This window comes from Rhea pennata, chromosome Z, assembly GCF_028389875.1.
Source record: "Rhea pennata isolate bPtePen1 chromosome Z, bPtePen1.pri, whole genome shotgun sequence".
Classification (NCBI taxonomy): domain Eukaryota; kingdom Metazoa; phylum Chordata; class Aves; order Rheiformes; family Rheidae; genus Rhea; species Rhea pennata.
The window spans coordinates 22,911,857-22,927,838 of record NC_084702.1 but is presented as its reverse complement, the minus strand read 5'-3'; the positions used below and the strand labels follow the sequence as shown (position 1 = coordinate 22,927,838).

General features: G+C 36.7%; 1 protein-coding gene across 4 annotated transcripts in view; it reads right to left on the bottom strand.

Moving 5' to 3' along the window:
* Positions 1–15,982, bottom strand: part of FOCAD (focadhesin) — a 123,334-nt gene that overhangs the window by 30,479 nt on the left and 76,873 nt on the right. For all 4 annotated transcript variants that reach the window (XM_062599636.1, XM_062599635.1, XM_062599637.1 and 1 more), the window contains exons 22-26: positions 8,293–8,385; positions 6,567–6,655; positions 4,492–4,533; positions 2,278–2,386; positions 296–412 (exon numbers count right to left, since the gene is read on the bottom strand). In XM_062599636.1, the coding sequence (XP_062455620.1) occupies positions 296–412; positions 2,278–2,386; positions 4,492–4,533; positions 6,567–6,655; positions 8,293–8,385 (450 nt within the window). The remainder of the gene's footprint in view (positions 1–295; positions 413–2,277; positions 2,387–4,491; positions 4,534–6,566; positions 6,656–8,292; positions 8,386–15,982) is intronic.

Genomic DNA, 15,982 nt, shown 5'->3' with positions numbered 1-15,982 from the left:
TTCACAAATGTATGCAGAAACCTAGGCTTTTTCTTTTTTCATTTACCTCTCATGTGATTTTTAAGTCTTTGGTGATAAAGAAAAAAATTCAATGTAAGACCAGAAATAAGTAGAGAACACATTAGAAGGAAAAAAAAAAAAGAATTTTTAATTCCCCTGCATTATGACAACTAAAGGACAAACAGAACCAAGAAACTCCAGACTAAGCATTCTCAGTACGAAATTCAGACATATTCTCTTGCCTTTAATATCACTTGATTGAATATTTTAGGTGTACTTGTGTTTCTACACATACCTGGTAGAACCATGGAAAGACTCGACCTTTAGGGTGATAGCGGCTATTCACAATACTAAAGAGAGTCTCTGTAACCATAGAAATCCAATGTTTTGTGGGAAGAAAATCAGGTTCAGTCTGTAAGTGACAAACATAAATCAAACTCAATAATTATCTTTTCTTAAATCAGATACTACCTGAACAGAAGCTCTCCAGCTACAATGCATCACCACTCTTTAGCACAGTAAGTAGCATGTTTTACATGCCAAATCCTTCCTATAGATACTGTTTTTGATCAAGACAGTATTCAGTGAAAGCAAAAGTAATAGTAGTAAGAAAATCCCACAGTAACAGTGTGGAAATAGCCCACAAACAGCCACAACTCCACACTCATACAGCCCAGTGTTAGCACGTTACTGCTTTCATGAATCCTTTCAGCCCATGCAAAATTCAATATAGTCACAAAAACTGAGTATGACTATTTGAGTAATATCAGCTTGGCTGTAAAGACAAGAGTCTCCAAGGATCTTGCAGTTAACTACTTTACTATACTGAATCTATGCTTAGATTCTACTCAGGTAGTTACCATCTACAGACAGACAAAAGCTCTTGTTTAAAATCAAGACTTCATCTTCCTACACACATTTGTTTAAAGATACGGTCAATAATAAAAGGTATTAGAAAAATATCTCATACATATCCACCCATACACAAAAAAATTCAGGAAGCTCAACTTGTCCTGTGACACAAAAATATAATGCATCCATGTCATATATCTAGCAGAAATACTGCTATCTAAAGATGGTACCTTGGACACTCTTGCTAATAGAATACAAGGTCCCTATTACACTTGTGACTGAAAAGCCTTTTTTCCTTTTCAAAAGGTATAAATCAAACAAATATGAGTGATGGGAGGGACAAGACAATGCATTTCAGAGATGGAAGGAATGGAATATTTCTTGGTTTAACACCAGGAGGAAAAGAGCAACGAATGAATAGCCAAACTGCCACAAATAAGTAAGTCTCCGATGCTGAGCCAAACAGGGATGAACAAATACTTTCAGCATGGAAATGAGTAATTGTAATGTTTTACAAACGAGAAAGTAACCTCAATTATAAAAAGTTATTTCTCTCACAGGTGTATTTTCCATTTCTCCATAAATTGCTTTAGCTCCATTCTATGAGCCACTCTTCATAATCATATGCTTTGTGTCACACTGTGGAAACTCTTCCACCACTAGCCAGGTCAAAAGCATCTAATTCAAAGTCGCCTTCAAAAAGAGTATGTAAAACTAGCTGAATAAGTTAGTACACCAAAACAAGGAATTTCAGGTCACTAGAAGTCAAAAACATTAATTAAACCAATAAAAGACTCCCAGAGCATTATCCTTCTTTCTTTAGAAGTTTTTATCCCTCTGGGTTCATTAGCAAAAGTTGCACATATCAGTGCACACATTTTACCCAGCCTACAGTAGACAGCTGTTGGGTCTGAGGTTTTCTTTGGCTAAAGGAAAAAGGGTATTTTGGCTTTGGTTTGGTTTGGCTTTGGCTTTCTTTGGTTGGCTTTAGGCTCTCTCATATCCATGCATAGAAAAGTTGGACATTCATGGTCACTGCAACATCAAGATGTGCTCTGTCAATGCTGAAGAAAGAACAGTGGCTCATATACCACCTTAAAACATGCTGCTGTAACTGGCTAAAAGATGAGAAAAAGAAGCTAGGCCTCAGTATCCATTGGTTTTTATTACATCTGTCAAGACTGACAATAAATGTAGCAGTCATTGGGTTTTTCATAAGGAGGTGCCTACTCTGACTGAAATGACCAAGCTGCTTTTTACGGACCACAAAAGAGCTACCAGATAGCATCCACTGAGCAGTGTGAAATTCGAACTGGAAAGAGTGCAGGACTCCATATGCACTTGCCAGCCCCCTGAACATTTGGTCTTGTTGCTTCATTATATTCCACTAAGAATACAGAACTTCTTTTTCCAAGATTGACTCACCTCAGGCATCCCTTCAGTATCTGAGGAAAGACTGCTTTCGTACTTGGCTACTGCGACTGCAAGACCAGTTAAGGCTAAGAGAGAGTTTCCTTTCACCACTGGGCTGTCTCTGGACAGAAAAAGGCAAAGGAGAGTCAAGAAATATAACACAGATGCAGGTAACAAAACATACCTCCGTGCAGGGAAGTGTATGCCACAGCTAATTAACAGAGTCTTTGGCCTAGGAACTATGCTGGCTCAGCAAAAGCATATCATACTTGCTCCTCAGAAATTATAGGGAGAATGGTGGAGAAAAAAGTGGTTCAGTTTTCTTTTCTCACTTGTCTTCTATAAAAAGTCTGATACACACAAGTTGTATATAAACATAAATCTGCTGCCACTACAGAGACTGTGATCTTGTACAGCAAGTGGTATACAGAGAAATGCAGCACTTGATCTTAGATAGTACCAGCTCTACACAGGATAACAACAAAAGCTCTTCAAACAGAGAATGCTAGGCAGCCAAGCTGTGATACTGATATGCTAGTACTAGATAAAAATGCAGCATACCACATTTGCTGGATCAGTCTTGTATTTCTGAAAAAGCTTCCTCAGTTATTACTGTAAATATATACCCGCTGTGGAAATTTAAGCATTTCTTCCTGTCTTCAAAGATTTCCTTTTGATAATGAAAATATTTTCTGAGTTTTTCTTTTGCTTTTATTAATACATAAGGATCTTAATGGAATATCATCGACCTTTCCAATTTGAAACTCTGAAGCTATCTCCTTTCAGATAAGAGATAAAGTCAAACAATTACAATGAGGTGGTGATTTAAGTTCTTTTAAATTTCCCCATATGTGCTTCATTGAATTATTTCCTAATTTATTTATATAATCTTTTTTGCTGTTGATTAGCAACTTTTAAGTGGTTATACTTCACGATGTACCTCAAAACTGAGAGAAACTTCTGAAACTAAACTCTAATGAAAGACTGATACTGTGATTTAATTAAGGTAAAAACCATCATCCCAGCATCAGGAGGAAAAAGAATAATGTCATATCTCTTACTGAAAATATTAAGCAAAATAAATACTGTTTCAACTTTATCATTGTGTCAGACTAGGAAAAAGCCAGAAAACACAAGAAACTCTAGAGCAAGATCTATGTACAGGAAACCCTTTTGCTGTTACCTAAAGAAAAGTCACCCTTCCTTCCCAAATTATCAAATATTACTCCCTCAGCTAGTTTCGCCAACAAATTTCTACAACTAAAATCATAGCTTTCATTCTGACATCCAGAATGATATATTATTTTGTGTATTATTTTGCCTTCCTATACCTACCTCTTTCTACTACCATACTTAAACACATGCATTTACTGAGTAGCTAAAATATCAGATACCCAAATTTCATGCTTCTTTAGCTGATTCTTCCAGGATGGATAGATAAACAAGGAACCGAAGGAACCAGGAATATTTTCAACACTTGATTAAATGTAATTTAAAAAAGAAAAAAAAGTTCAATTTTTTATACAGTCTTAATATTTGAAATCTCCAGAACCCTGAATTCCCAGCAGCATTTCAAATCAGTGCCCTAATCATTTCAAGATATTACACATGCCATATGAAAACTGACAATTTCACTATAATTGTCACTGAAGACATCTTTATGATATAAGATTTTATAAGAATTTGTTCTTACGGAGGCTCAGTATTTCTGCTACTTGTGTGCTCTGGTGTAAACAGCCAATTTCAGCTTAACAAAGCAGAAGAAACTAGTTGCCAGTGCAAGGTAGAAGGAAATAGTTCCAGTACCAAACAAACAAGCTGAGCAATTTCTTAGAACATAAAATTCCATGTCTTTGAGGGCATCTGGGTACAGTGTCTTGTACCCAGTTTTGAAGTGGCAGTACTTCACTATGCACCAGCTAACTTATAGATAAACTATGTAACTTAAAGAAAATGGGATTTGCAATTTAAAAAAAGAACAGGCTGGTAGCACATATGACACTATACAGGCTTTATTTAAAATGCTGGGCATAGACCTTTTTAATGACTGAGCCAGTGGAAAAAAGCTCAATGTACAAGCTAGGTAGAGTTCTTTCTTGAACAGCAGTGAGGTAAAATCAAAAAATTAGCAGTCAGTCAGCTGCAAGATATGCTATCTTATATCTTCTGTCATAAAAGAGAAGACAGAAGAATTAATTCTCATCTGTAATAAATGAGTAATCTTACTTTGAAGCACCTTTGATGACATCAGTCAACATATCTCTGACCCTGCAACAAAACAAAAAGAATGCACACTAATATACATTATACCATAGCTGAATTCATGCTATTTCTCCATATGCTTTACATGTGGTCATTCTACATCAATATATATCTCATTCCTCATGCAGCTATTACAAGACTTACCACAAACTAATTACAGGTATTAAAGTGTAAACACAGTCACCTATCATCTCACACTTTTTTAATGTTCCAATGCAAACCACCACTGTTGTCTAAAGTGCTGCTACCTGACTTCACTTTTTGAAAATGCAAGTTCATGCAGTAGCCATAAATCTGGTCAGTGAGCTTTTATACATAGCTTTCCAGATCCCTGGATTATGCCTTGGCCTAATAAAATGTTTTACAAAGGACAATCGTAACAATTTACCCACTCTTTATAATACTCCTGAAAAACACTATGGGCATTCAGGCTATTAGGCAGTACAATAACCTGACTGCATTTAAATGAAAGCCATAGGAGTAGTTACAATTTTTTAAATATTGCTATAGTCAATTTATAATAGGCTACTTTTCTGTATTTATTTGGTTTTGCATTCATACCAAGAGAGAAGCAGAGGTGCACTAAAGCTCCTATATTGCCAGGTCTGGGTGATTAAAAAAAGATTCTGTATATCAAAACATACAATATCATTTAGTAAATCCTAGCTATGACTGTCATCCTACACAAAAAGATATCCTTCAATCACAGTTCCATAGCACATAATAATAAGATTAAAAATGCATGTATCGCAGAACAGAGATCATAAAACAAAGTCCACAAGCCACTTACACTTTAAAAAAATTCAATCAGTATTTCCTTTGTAAGCACACTTTTTGCATACAATTTCAAATCTGCCTCCACTGATAACAGCTTAGCAGGTATCAGTGCAAGACTGCACAGCACTAACACAAGAAAGCATTAATATGAAATCTGTATTAGGTTGTCTACAGTCAGGTTAAATCCAACAGGCAGCACTTAAATGTCTAAAGGGTATTGAAGTTATTTAGAGCCTTGAAGAATGAAATCTTCACATTTTTGAATAGCTTACATTAATAAAATACGGAAATACAAAGTGAAATTCAGGCTATGAGAAATTTACAAGAGCAGTACTGCATCTCCCTCCTACCTGGAAAAATGCTTCCTCCTTATTCCCTATCAAGAAAGGTATCAGGCAGAACAAAACAGAAAATCCTGCTACTAATTACATAAAGAACCTATTCTGTAATACCCTCTGGATCACTCTGGATCTTCTTATGAAACCATCTAATTCAGGCTTAGTTAGAGCAAAACAACAGACACAACAATCTTGTATTCCTTCTATGTGGGACTCAGTAGCACCTTTTTGATTAAATTGGGCAAAGATTATTTTGGTTTTGTTTATATTAGTTTTGTTCACTGTACACTTATGGACATGCACAAAACCAGTCATTTATACTGTCCAAAGATATGTTTGATCTCTCTCTTTCTCTTCTCTGTCCCCATGCCCCTGCCATTCACCCAACTTCCAGTGCACAGGCTAAATCTTGGGAGGCTGTAAAACACACAACTCAGCTAGCTGAAACAGAAATAGCTGAGGATACTATCACAGAGTCCATTAAATGCTTGATTAAAAACATTATTCTCAGGCTCAGCAGTGCCAACTTACCATATGAAATGAGGTCTCTCCTACTACTACACACATTGTAGCATGGCTTACATTTCTTGTATCAAGCCATTTTCAGTGAGGCAGCTCACTTAGTTTCTACAAGTAAGTTTGGCTCTATGCCTGTGCTTTAATATAATGCAAATCAAACACAACTTCCCTTTCCTTTGTGCTGCTCTCCCTACAAAGTTTCAGATACTGTGAGTACAAGCATCCTTACAAACAATTTCTCAGTATCCTCTTTTTCCAGATGAACTTTTTCCAGATATCTGGGTTTCGTCCTTAGTGCTCATACAGACTGTTAAACTCGCAAAACTAAAGCCTTTGAAGTATCCCCTTCATCTGCACCCTCGCTTGCCATTACAAGTGATGAGCAGCAGACAGGCATTTCCTTACCAGAGCCAAGCTGTAAATTGTTTGTACTGCACCTCTTCAGAATCTTCTTTTCCGTGTTTTAACTGCATCTCTAGCTCTGCCTGTCTCCCCTGCAGAATCACAGCACAAGTCAGGAGAGGATCTTAGACAGACGGTCATCAAGATTGGTTTTCTTCAAGGCACACTCGAGTAACAAATGTAACCTTTCCCTTGAGGCTACTTCATGAGTGAATCTAACTGTTTTTGATACAGCATATTGTTATAATGCAGAATACATTAAATAAAAGAATTTGTTGTTTTTGATTCTGTGCGAGGAAGGCAGATGCAGGTGCCACAGATACTGACAAGTCCCTTCTAGACCGTGGAAAGGAAAGTCCCCTTGGAAGGTAGAATGAGTACAATTGACAAAGATGATTTAAATGTCCACCACCTAAAATGAATACTGACAGAAAACACCAATTTCTTGATTCATTACTGCAAGCAATACTCATCCTTTCCCTTGTTATGACCTGTCTCCTAGTAACCTGCTGCTACAGTTCTTCCTGTACCTCAAAGGATATGGAATCTGGCCTCTCATAACATGTTACCTGAACATGTTAAGCAGCCTTGCCTTACAGACAGGTTCAGTCTCAAATCTTGAGACAGCTACTGTTCATCTTGGTTGAGTGGTCAGTTGTTGCTCCTTGGAAGGTTATTATACCTTAATTGAAAAATACAGGCTCCTAGCAGTATTTTTTGAATATTGAAAATACAGATTGTTCATAAAAACCTAAGAACATGAAGGAATCAATCAAACTCCAATATCACTCAAAAAGTGATTCTGCAAAGTGATTAAGGGAATAGGAATAATATATTGATTAAATTAACTGTGGTTAAGATTGAAAATTACAATTTGAAATGCAGGCAATTGCTTTGTAAAGGGGCTCAGTTCAAAACATCTGCTGATGGACAAGATACAACTTGTTTTGAAAATGTGAGAGAAGTACATGCTTTGCTATAGTGTAAAACAAGGAACAGTGAAAGATTCTGGAATGCGCTCAGCAATCTGACCTCCTCACACTTTGAAAACAGCAGAGTTGTCCTGGAGATATGGAAAAATAACTTTTAGTAACAAAAAGAGAGCCTTCTGGAAAGGTTACCTGTTACAATTTCTTAGATAATTTTTCTGTGTAAAAAACAAATGATGCTACTTTAGTTTACTTTAGTCTACACACCAGGTCAGCTAACCTAATGAAAGAGAGATTTTAGGACAATTCCTGTATTTCCTACTGTTATATAGGGTGGAAAGTTGAAAGATTAATCCCTCAGAGTATGGAGATTATCACAATGGGATAAGAGAGAAGTTACATTTAATTAACCATTTCTCAACAGTCTTTGTCCACTTTCTGATACTGTCACTAGACCACTTCCATCCATAATAACAAGTTAGAATTCAAGTTAAAACCTCATGGATTAAAGAGTCATCTGCAGCTGGAACAACTGACCTACTGCGATTTGGTACAGGAACAAGGCTGCAAGAATCAGAACTGTAAGCAGAAATTATATCTGTATGACATACATCTCAGATCCTGCTGCCATTAGCTGAAGACTCTCCTTATTTTTTACTTCATTTTCATAAACATTCTTATTAAAAAACTTTAACTTTTACATAATTGTTGCTTGTATGAATGTTCTTACTTGTAAGAATGAAAATTGATAGAGCTTTAATGAACATTAATGTGTACATTATCATGTAGCTCAAAATTACCTGCAAGACTGCACTGTATGTTCGACTCATAAATCCCAACCAGGACTGTGGCAGCAGTATAGAGCGGTGCCATTCAGAAGGTTGAATGTTAACCTGTGGAACACACCAGAAAGAATAGAAGTGGTTATATTAAGTCTGCTGAAAATAATGTCCATAATAACTTAAAACTACATACATTTTGGCTTGAACTATATTTTTATTCCCAAAAGAAAAATTTAAAGCTAAAACCAAGGACAATCTACATACTACTGAAGGACTACCTCAGATCTCTCAATAAAATTAACAGGTTAAAAGCTCCACCTTTTGGTCATGAAATTAAAAAACCACTGAAACACCAGTGACTTCTGTTATACAAACACTAATACTCTGGCTAAGAGTTTAATAATCTGATCCTACTAGCATTCAAGACTACCCCCTGCTGTACTGATCAGTTAAAGAGAGACTGATATTTATTTCAATGGATATGTAAAATGTGTTCTTCAAGCTGTGATTTGCTGACAGTATTTTGTCCATGCTCACAGATATTATACACGGCTGTCAGAAATTAAAACGGACATGTTCTCCGTTCTGTTTTTTTTTCCAACACACATTACTTCAACTTCATTACCCACATCAACCAGGGTAGGATGCTTCAGGCAGTTCAATAGATTGACTCAACTAATTGATCCCAGAGAGAACAGTGGAGTTATATAAGGCAATAAGCACAATATTTGGTAGCACTGGCAGAGAAAAATGCAAATATAACATTCAAAAGGAGTCGGTATACAAAACTGGAGTATACATAACCACGTCCAAGTATAAAATTCAAACTTCTTTATGGAAAGGAATTGTTAAAAAAAAGTGGTGGGATGGAATAATTTGAAAAGCTTCTTTTCTAGGAAGTATCAGCATGAACATAACAGGAGGAAATGAACACTGCTTTAAGAATAGTATAAAGAAATGTACAATAGGTCTCCCCTTCTACTACCAAATCTCATGAAGATAAAGGTAGCCTCAGCTTCATGACAAAAGAATGACACAAACAGCTAAATACGCAATCTGATATGTGTGCACCATCTCTCCTCAGGACCCCAAAGTTGCTCTCTTTAATAACTATCACAACAAACAGTAACTCAGACATTTTCAGAGTATGTTGAAAAACAAAGTTAAGTCATCTGGTCTCAATAACAAACTAATTTTCTAACCATTCATAGATTAACAGGATAAATATAGTAACAGATTAAACAAAAATGGAAAATTCAGGCCACAGAAGAATAGTTTTCCCAAACTTCACACTTCTGCATGCTATATATACCTTCCTCCCCAAACTCTATGTTATACAATCTATAAATTAAAATACATTAATTTACAAAAAAAGAGTATTAAAAATCATTTAGTACAGTCCCCTTTTCTATGATTCTCGTCTTAATTGCTGCAGTATTTTATTAAAATAGGATGGGATTAAAAAAAAATCCTCATTTTTAAAAAGCTATGTTTTGCAGAACCAGAAACAAAACAAGCTCTATAATTAAAATGATGGCTGCACATCATTATGTCTCATCATATGCTATGACAGACATACAGAATTAATTTTGATTGTTACTGTCCAATTATTCCTACCATCTGTCTCTATCGAAACATTAAAAAATATCATGACAGTCATTGGGACTCCACTGGAAACATGTTATTTCATCTCAGCAGTTTCCAGGGTAATACATTTTTAATAAAGGAAATGAAAACATGCCAGGTTGGAGTGAGATGGAATATACCTCTGTATCCACTGTTTAAGGCCTACACTTTTCATTTTTAAATTAAAAGAACATGCCAGACTGCCAGAGTTACAGAAAAATTCCTCTGTAGCTGTCATCAAACAGTCCAAAGCCTACCAACAGTAATTAATCCTGCCAGGCCTAATCCTGCTTATTATTGCTCCTTTTATTTCATGGAGGCTAGTCACATGGAAAACACTCCAGGCCTTGAGGAATGCAAACCCCTACCCCTCCTTTCTTCACCATGAGTACATCTACTGGCCTACTATTTCTACAGAATAGTTAACCAGGACATATAACTGACTATCCCTCATTGTTATCATCTTCTTAACTCCTCCTGTTCAATTTCATCTTTTCACTGCCCTGCATGGTCTATATAAAGCAGACAATTTTCTTCCTTTATATAGATTTTATAATAAAAACAAGATGACTGTGCTAAAGCTTCAAGATCACTGTTGGGTGTGGGTGTGGGGGACAGTTGAACTTAAAATAGCTACCCACATGTACTAATAAACCCATGCAAATAAATACAACCTAAAAGACATAAACAATCAAAACAGAGATGATCTACTCCATTCCGACGATAAAGACACACCCTACAAAAAAACCTCTCATCTCTAAATGCCTCAATAACATTGTTCTTCCTTTTTTTAGCCAAGATTGTATTTATACATCCTGTTGAATCTCTGCCCATCAACATCTTAAACACAGTTGAGGAGCAGTAAGTCTCCAATCACAATTGTTTTCTTTAAGTTCCCTTAATCATCTGCAGAAACACGAGTCTTCCCTTTTGCCTCCATTCTAAAACTAGTTTAGATTCATGCATTTAAATTAGTCTGGACTCATAAGAAGTATACCATATAATCCACACATCTCCACAAGAGCAAGAGCAGGCCTTCAAATGCTTAAAGAGAGTTCATGTGGGAAAAAGATATCTGTATTGTTGCATGTTAAACATAGCTAGACCATGTGACTAATCAGGAAAATATTAGTAGCACCTTTGCATGTTAAATCTAAAACTGGCAGATGTGCTTGCTAGCAAAACTGAAAAACTTTTTATGAATTAATTCTTCTCATAGAGGTAAGTATTTTGGGTATTCAAGGAGTAAGAAGCAGCTGGAAGAGGGAGGAAAGTATCTTCACCAAACAAAGAGCACAGACCATCTAATTAGTACTGAAAATATTTGGATGTAGTACTTCAGATCATTACACAAGCAGTGTTGATATCTATTAGTGCAGTACAGGCAACTGGCTACCTGGACCACCCGGTTGTGCTTCTCCAAGTGTGAACAAAGCTGAGAGAAAACAAAGTCCAAATTTTTTTTGAGCATATAACTTACATGTATGAAGGCACAGGGGAAAAGCACTATAGGCTTCTGAACCACCTAAAAGTGGTCTGAAACACTGCCATATCCTGGTCCGGGGATGTTCTTGGGTAAACTAGGCTGCAAGCATTTTCAAGGAACAATGACAGCCTGAGAAGAGAAGCAGTAAGAGCCACAGGCATCGCAATGTCGGTGCTAATACTGCACGTTGGAAACTGTTTATGCTTAACAACTTAAGAAGAACATACATTCTCAAGAAGAGGCATAAATGAAGATTGTGATGGCCATAATCCACAAATGGGTGCTCTTCCAAACATAAGAGAGGCCCTGGCTGCTCCTGTATTTCAACACTTCTTAACACACATGGCACAAGTTTTGCCAACTTTGGCAAACGTAAAGTCATTTCAGATGAAATCAGAAGCCCATTTCCCCTTAACTGCTGCATTCTCAATAAAAGTAAATACCAAGGCAAGATCTCAATGAGTCTTCTCTTAGCACTGGTGTCTTCGTCCTGCCACAAGCCTTCACTGAATGCTGTTTACTCGTTTGCCATTGAGACACAGCCAGCAGCAGGCACACAAAACACACACAGAATCACAGAATGGTTGAAGTTGGAAGGGTCCTCTGGAGATCATCTAGTCCAACCTCCCTGCTCAAGCAGGGTTTCCTACAGCATGTTAGAAAGGATCACATCCAGGCAGGTTTTGAATATCTCCACAGAAGGAGACTCCACAATCTCTCTAGGCAACCTGTGCCAGGGCTTTGTCACTCACAGTAAAAAGTTTACTCCTCACGTTCAGGTGGAACTTCCTGTGGTTCAGTTTGTGCCCGCTGTCTTGTGTCTTGTCCCATGGCACCATTGAAAAGAGTTTGTCCCGGTCCTCTTGACACCCTCCCTTCAAGTACTTATACACATTGATAAGATCTCCCCCCCCCCCCCCCAGTCTTCTCTTCTCCAGGCTAAAGAGGCCCAGCTCTCACAGCTGTTTCTCATAGGGCAGGTGCTCCATCTTTGTAGCCCTATTCTGGACTCTCTCCAGTAGCTCCATGAAACACAAAGGGAACACCAAAATAAATGGTGTTTCTAAAACACCAAAATAAATGGTGTTTCTAACACTTCTCCGAAAAATCTAATAAAATAACATAATTTAAAGAGCAAAGCTCAGGACTCAGAAATTGATATTATTAATGTGACCTAATTTCAAATTTGCTGTGCGGCAGAGAGACTAGGAATCCCAATGAGTTCTGTTACTAAGCACTATAAGTATCTACCTAGATATTCCCGAGCATCTCACATGGGCTTCAAATTCAGCTCAACTTTTTGACAAATCTGTGGCTATAAAATGTTTGAGGTAATAACATATGTCAGTAAAGTGCTTAGGCATGTGTTTAAAAGCCATTCTTACATATGGGACATACAAGTTATAGCCCCAGTGATTTCACATATAAAGCAAGCACTACATGTTCATATCAATGAAATAGTGAAATATCATTTCTGATTCTCACGTTTTGCTCAAAGGCTTTTCGTAACATACTTGCACGCATACACTCCCCATCCCTCACTCTAATAGCCCTTTGTGAGAAAGTCAGTTTCTAAGCCATATTAGACTACAGAGAAGAAAAGCCAAAATCTGCCTACAAACTTACTTCCTGAATACTGTTTCATTACTGGTGGAGACGCATGCAATAAATCCAACAGCAGAAGCCAGAACAAAATAGCTCATAATCTGAACTACGTTCACGGAAATACCTACATGCAAAAGAACACGTTACAGCAAACTCTGAACTCTGTTCTACCAAATTCAGTTATCATCTTAAAGTGTTACAGTCGAAGTTTGAATGAAGTTTGAAATCTCTTGTGTATATTGAAATCAAACCAGGCCAGAAATTTCTTGGATTTCTTGGCCAATGCAGTCCAGATAGCCTTAGAGGGGAAAAAATAAATAATAATAAAAAAAATCCAATGATCCAAGTGACTTCTGGCCAGTGTGACTACAGTAACTCGTCTTTGAAAGGATATTCAGGTTAACAAGATCAGTCTAGTGAACAATCAACTAGCACGTCCCCATTTCTGGGGAAAAAGAGAATATTCCTCTTTTAAGTCATAGTGACCAGTAAAAGGCAATACAGCATTTCAAACACACCACTGTTCATTGAACACATTCTGCATCCCATGAAGTATCAGTTCAAACAATAAAAAAAGCTCTTCTGTATCTTGCTCTGATCTTGTTGATAGTTATTACAGCTGCATTCAGTCCCTCAGCTAGGATATCACATAGGAGACAGAAATAGTCTGGCCCCTAGGGTTTAACCACAAGTTACCTTTATATTCTTGCTGCTTCTGTTAGATTTAAAAGACAACAGGTATTTATTATTTGTATGCTTTACGGACATTTCATCATGTAAGAATAAAAATCTTCCACTTACATACAAACCCCATGTAACTGATTTTTTGCTTGTTCAGCAGAACCTCACTGATTGTCCTCTTACACAAAGGATTCTCGTAAAAGTGGAATTTGTTGCTCAAGCCATTTCCCATTCCCCAGTATTCAAAACCAAGTGCAATTATGGTAACTAAGCGTGCACAGATCCAGCTAGAGATGCAACATGCAACCTGTATGCTCAAATTCTACAGATGTAAGCGTACAGCAAATCCCTGAAGTGATAAAAACGTTATTATGAGAGCATGGTAATTACAATGATGACTGCCAATCTCTAATTAAGCAAATACCAATTGCTGGAGATTTTTTAACAGCAGTGATGCTGTTATCTCCCAGTTAAATTTATATTCACTTCACAGTCTTCCTGGAACTTAATGCTGGCTGCCATGCTTTGAAGGTAAATTTAAGGCCTTACTTTAATGCAACACTTGTTATTTTACTTAAAAAGAAACACTATAAGGTTAAAATAAACAAATAGGAAAAGGAGTCAAAGCAGTAGCAAAGAAATGTCTTACTAAGCATACTTTTATGGATTCAAATTATTAATGTGCTATGCTGGACTTGGTGAAGCAATGACTTAGCAAAAATGGTTACTCCCGATACCCGGTACAGGAAAAAGATGAGCACAGGTCCTACTGACTCAGGCTTATTAGCCCTATACTGCTATAGTATAGCTTTATAGTTTAAGCTCCTTGTTTTAACTGTTAAATCTGTTCCACAAAAGATGACTGAGGACTTGAACTATGTACTTGAACTATAGCATGAAAGTCGACCAGATGAGTCTAGGAATTCACTGCCATTCTAGGCAAAAGCTCTTTTTTTCTTTCTTTTTTCTTTTCCTTTTTTTTTTTTTAATAATCTCAACTCAGGTTATTTTTACACAAAGGGGAAAAAAAAGCAACCTGCCTTCCCAATTTGTCTTTAAATTCACTTTTATCTGAGAGTACAAACACCAATATATTTTAATCCAATAGTTATTGTGGACTATTGCTAAAAGGGCACATTTAAAATTGTCTAAAGATGTTTTTTATTTAGTTGCATATTTTAAACATAGTCAGATTTCTTTTAGTTTACTTATATCCTGGATCAACTGACTTTGTAAAAGTTTTTTGAGGTACTTTTAATATCTTTACAACATTTCTATCAATCAGTAACTGATATATGTTCAATACCATCTCCAGTTCTGCATATCCTCACATATAAAACACACATTGACAACAAAACTATTTTAAGGTTGTATTTCTATGATTCAGAAGGTAGTTCACTAGCGCAAGAAAGGTCAATTCTTGAGGAGCTGCTGCAGGTTATAATCAGTGCTAGTACACACAAACAAACAATATGATTTAAATTTTTACCAAAGATAGTAATCTGTCCTTTTTTCTTTCCCCTTTTTTTTTTTTTTTTTTTTTAATCTCCTCCAGAACCTTTGGCACTGAACTCAGATCCCACAGAAAGTTAAACAAAACGATGAGCTTTTCTTTCTGTATTTCATAGAACCGCATGCTTCAGTCACAGCTACATCTCCTCCAATTACATATTTCTCAGTATGCTCATGGGCTTTCCCTGGTGCTCACCATTAGTGTTTTTTCAACTGCTTGAATGCCCTAGCAAATTTTTACTTTCATATACCTGTGATGATCAGGGGTATTCTCTCCAGTTTATACCTTTATTCTTCAGCAGTGAAGATATTAAAATGGAAAATATCTATAAAATTTGCACCCTTGATTAGATGTTTGAGATCTGTATTTCATAATTTTTTTGTTTTGCTATTTTGAGGGAACAATTTTGTAACTGAAGTACTTTAAAAACCTGTTGACATTGACTTTGTGAACAGCACCAGCAACAGATCTCTAGCCCCAAGTCCAACTGATAGAGATTGGCTTATGCCCTTACAGCATTTGGCCCAGATTTCCTCTGCAATCAATGTGGTGTCCCTGGGGCCTCAAGACATAGTTACTACTTTTTGTAGCTTCTCAGTTCATACTGCCCAAAATGAGATGCTGTGCCACAGCCATCTAGTGGGGTATTTTTACAGGAGATGCTTAAGTGTATCCATGGAAGTGTCTGAGGGATAAGACAAAGCTAAAAGACCACCCTAGGTAGAAGAAACCAAATTCACAACAGTTCACATTTACACCATCCATCAGGAAGCTTCAGGCAAGCTATGCTGAAGACA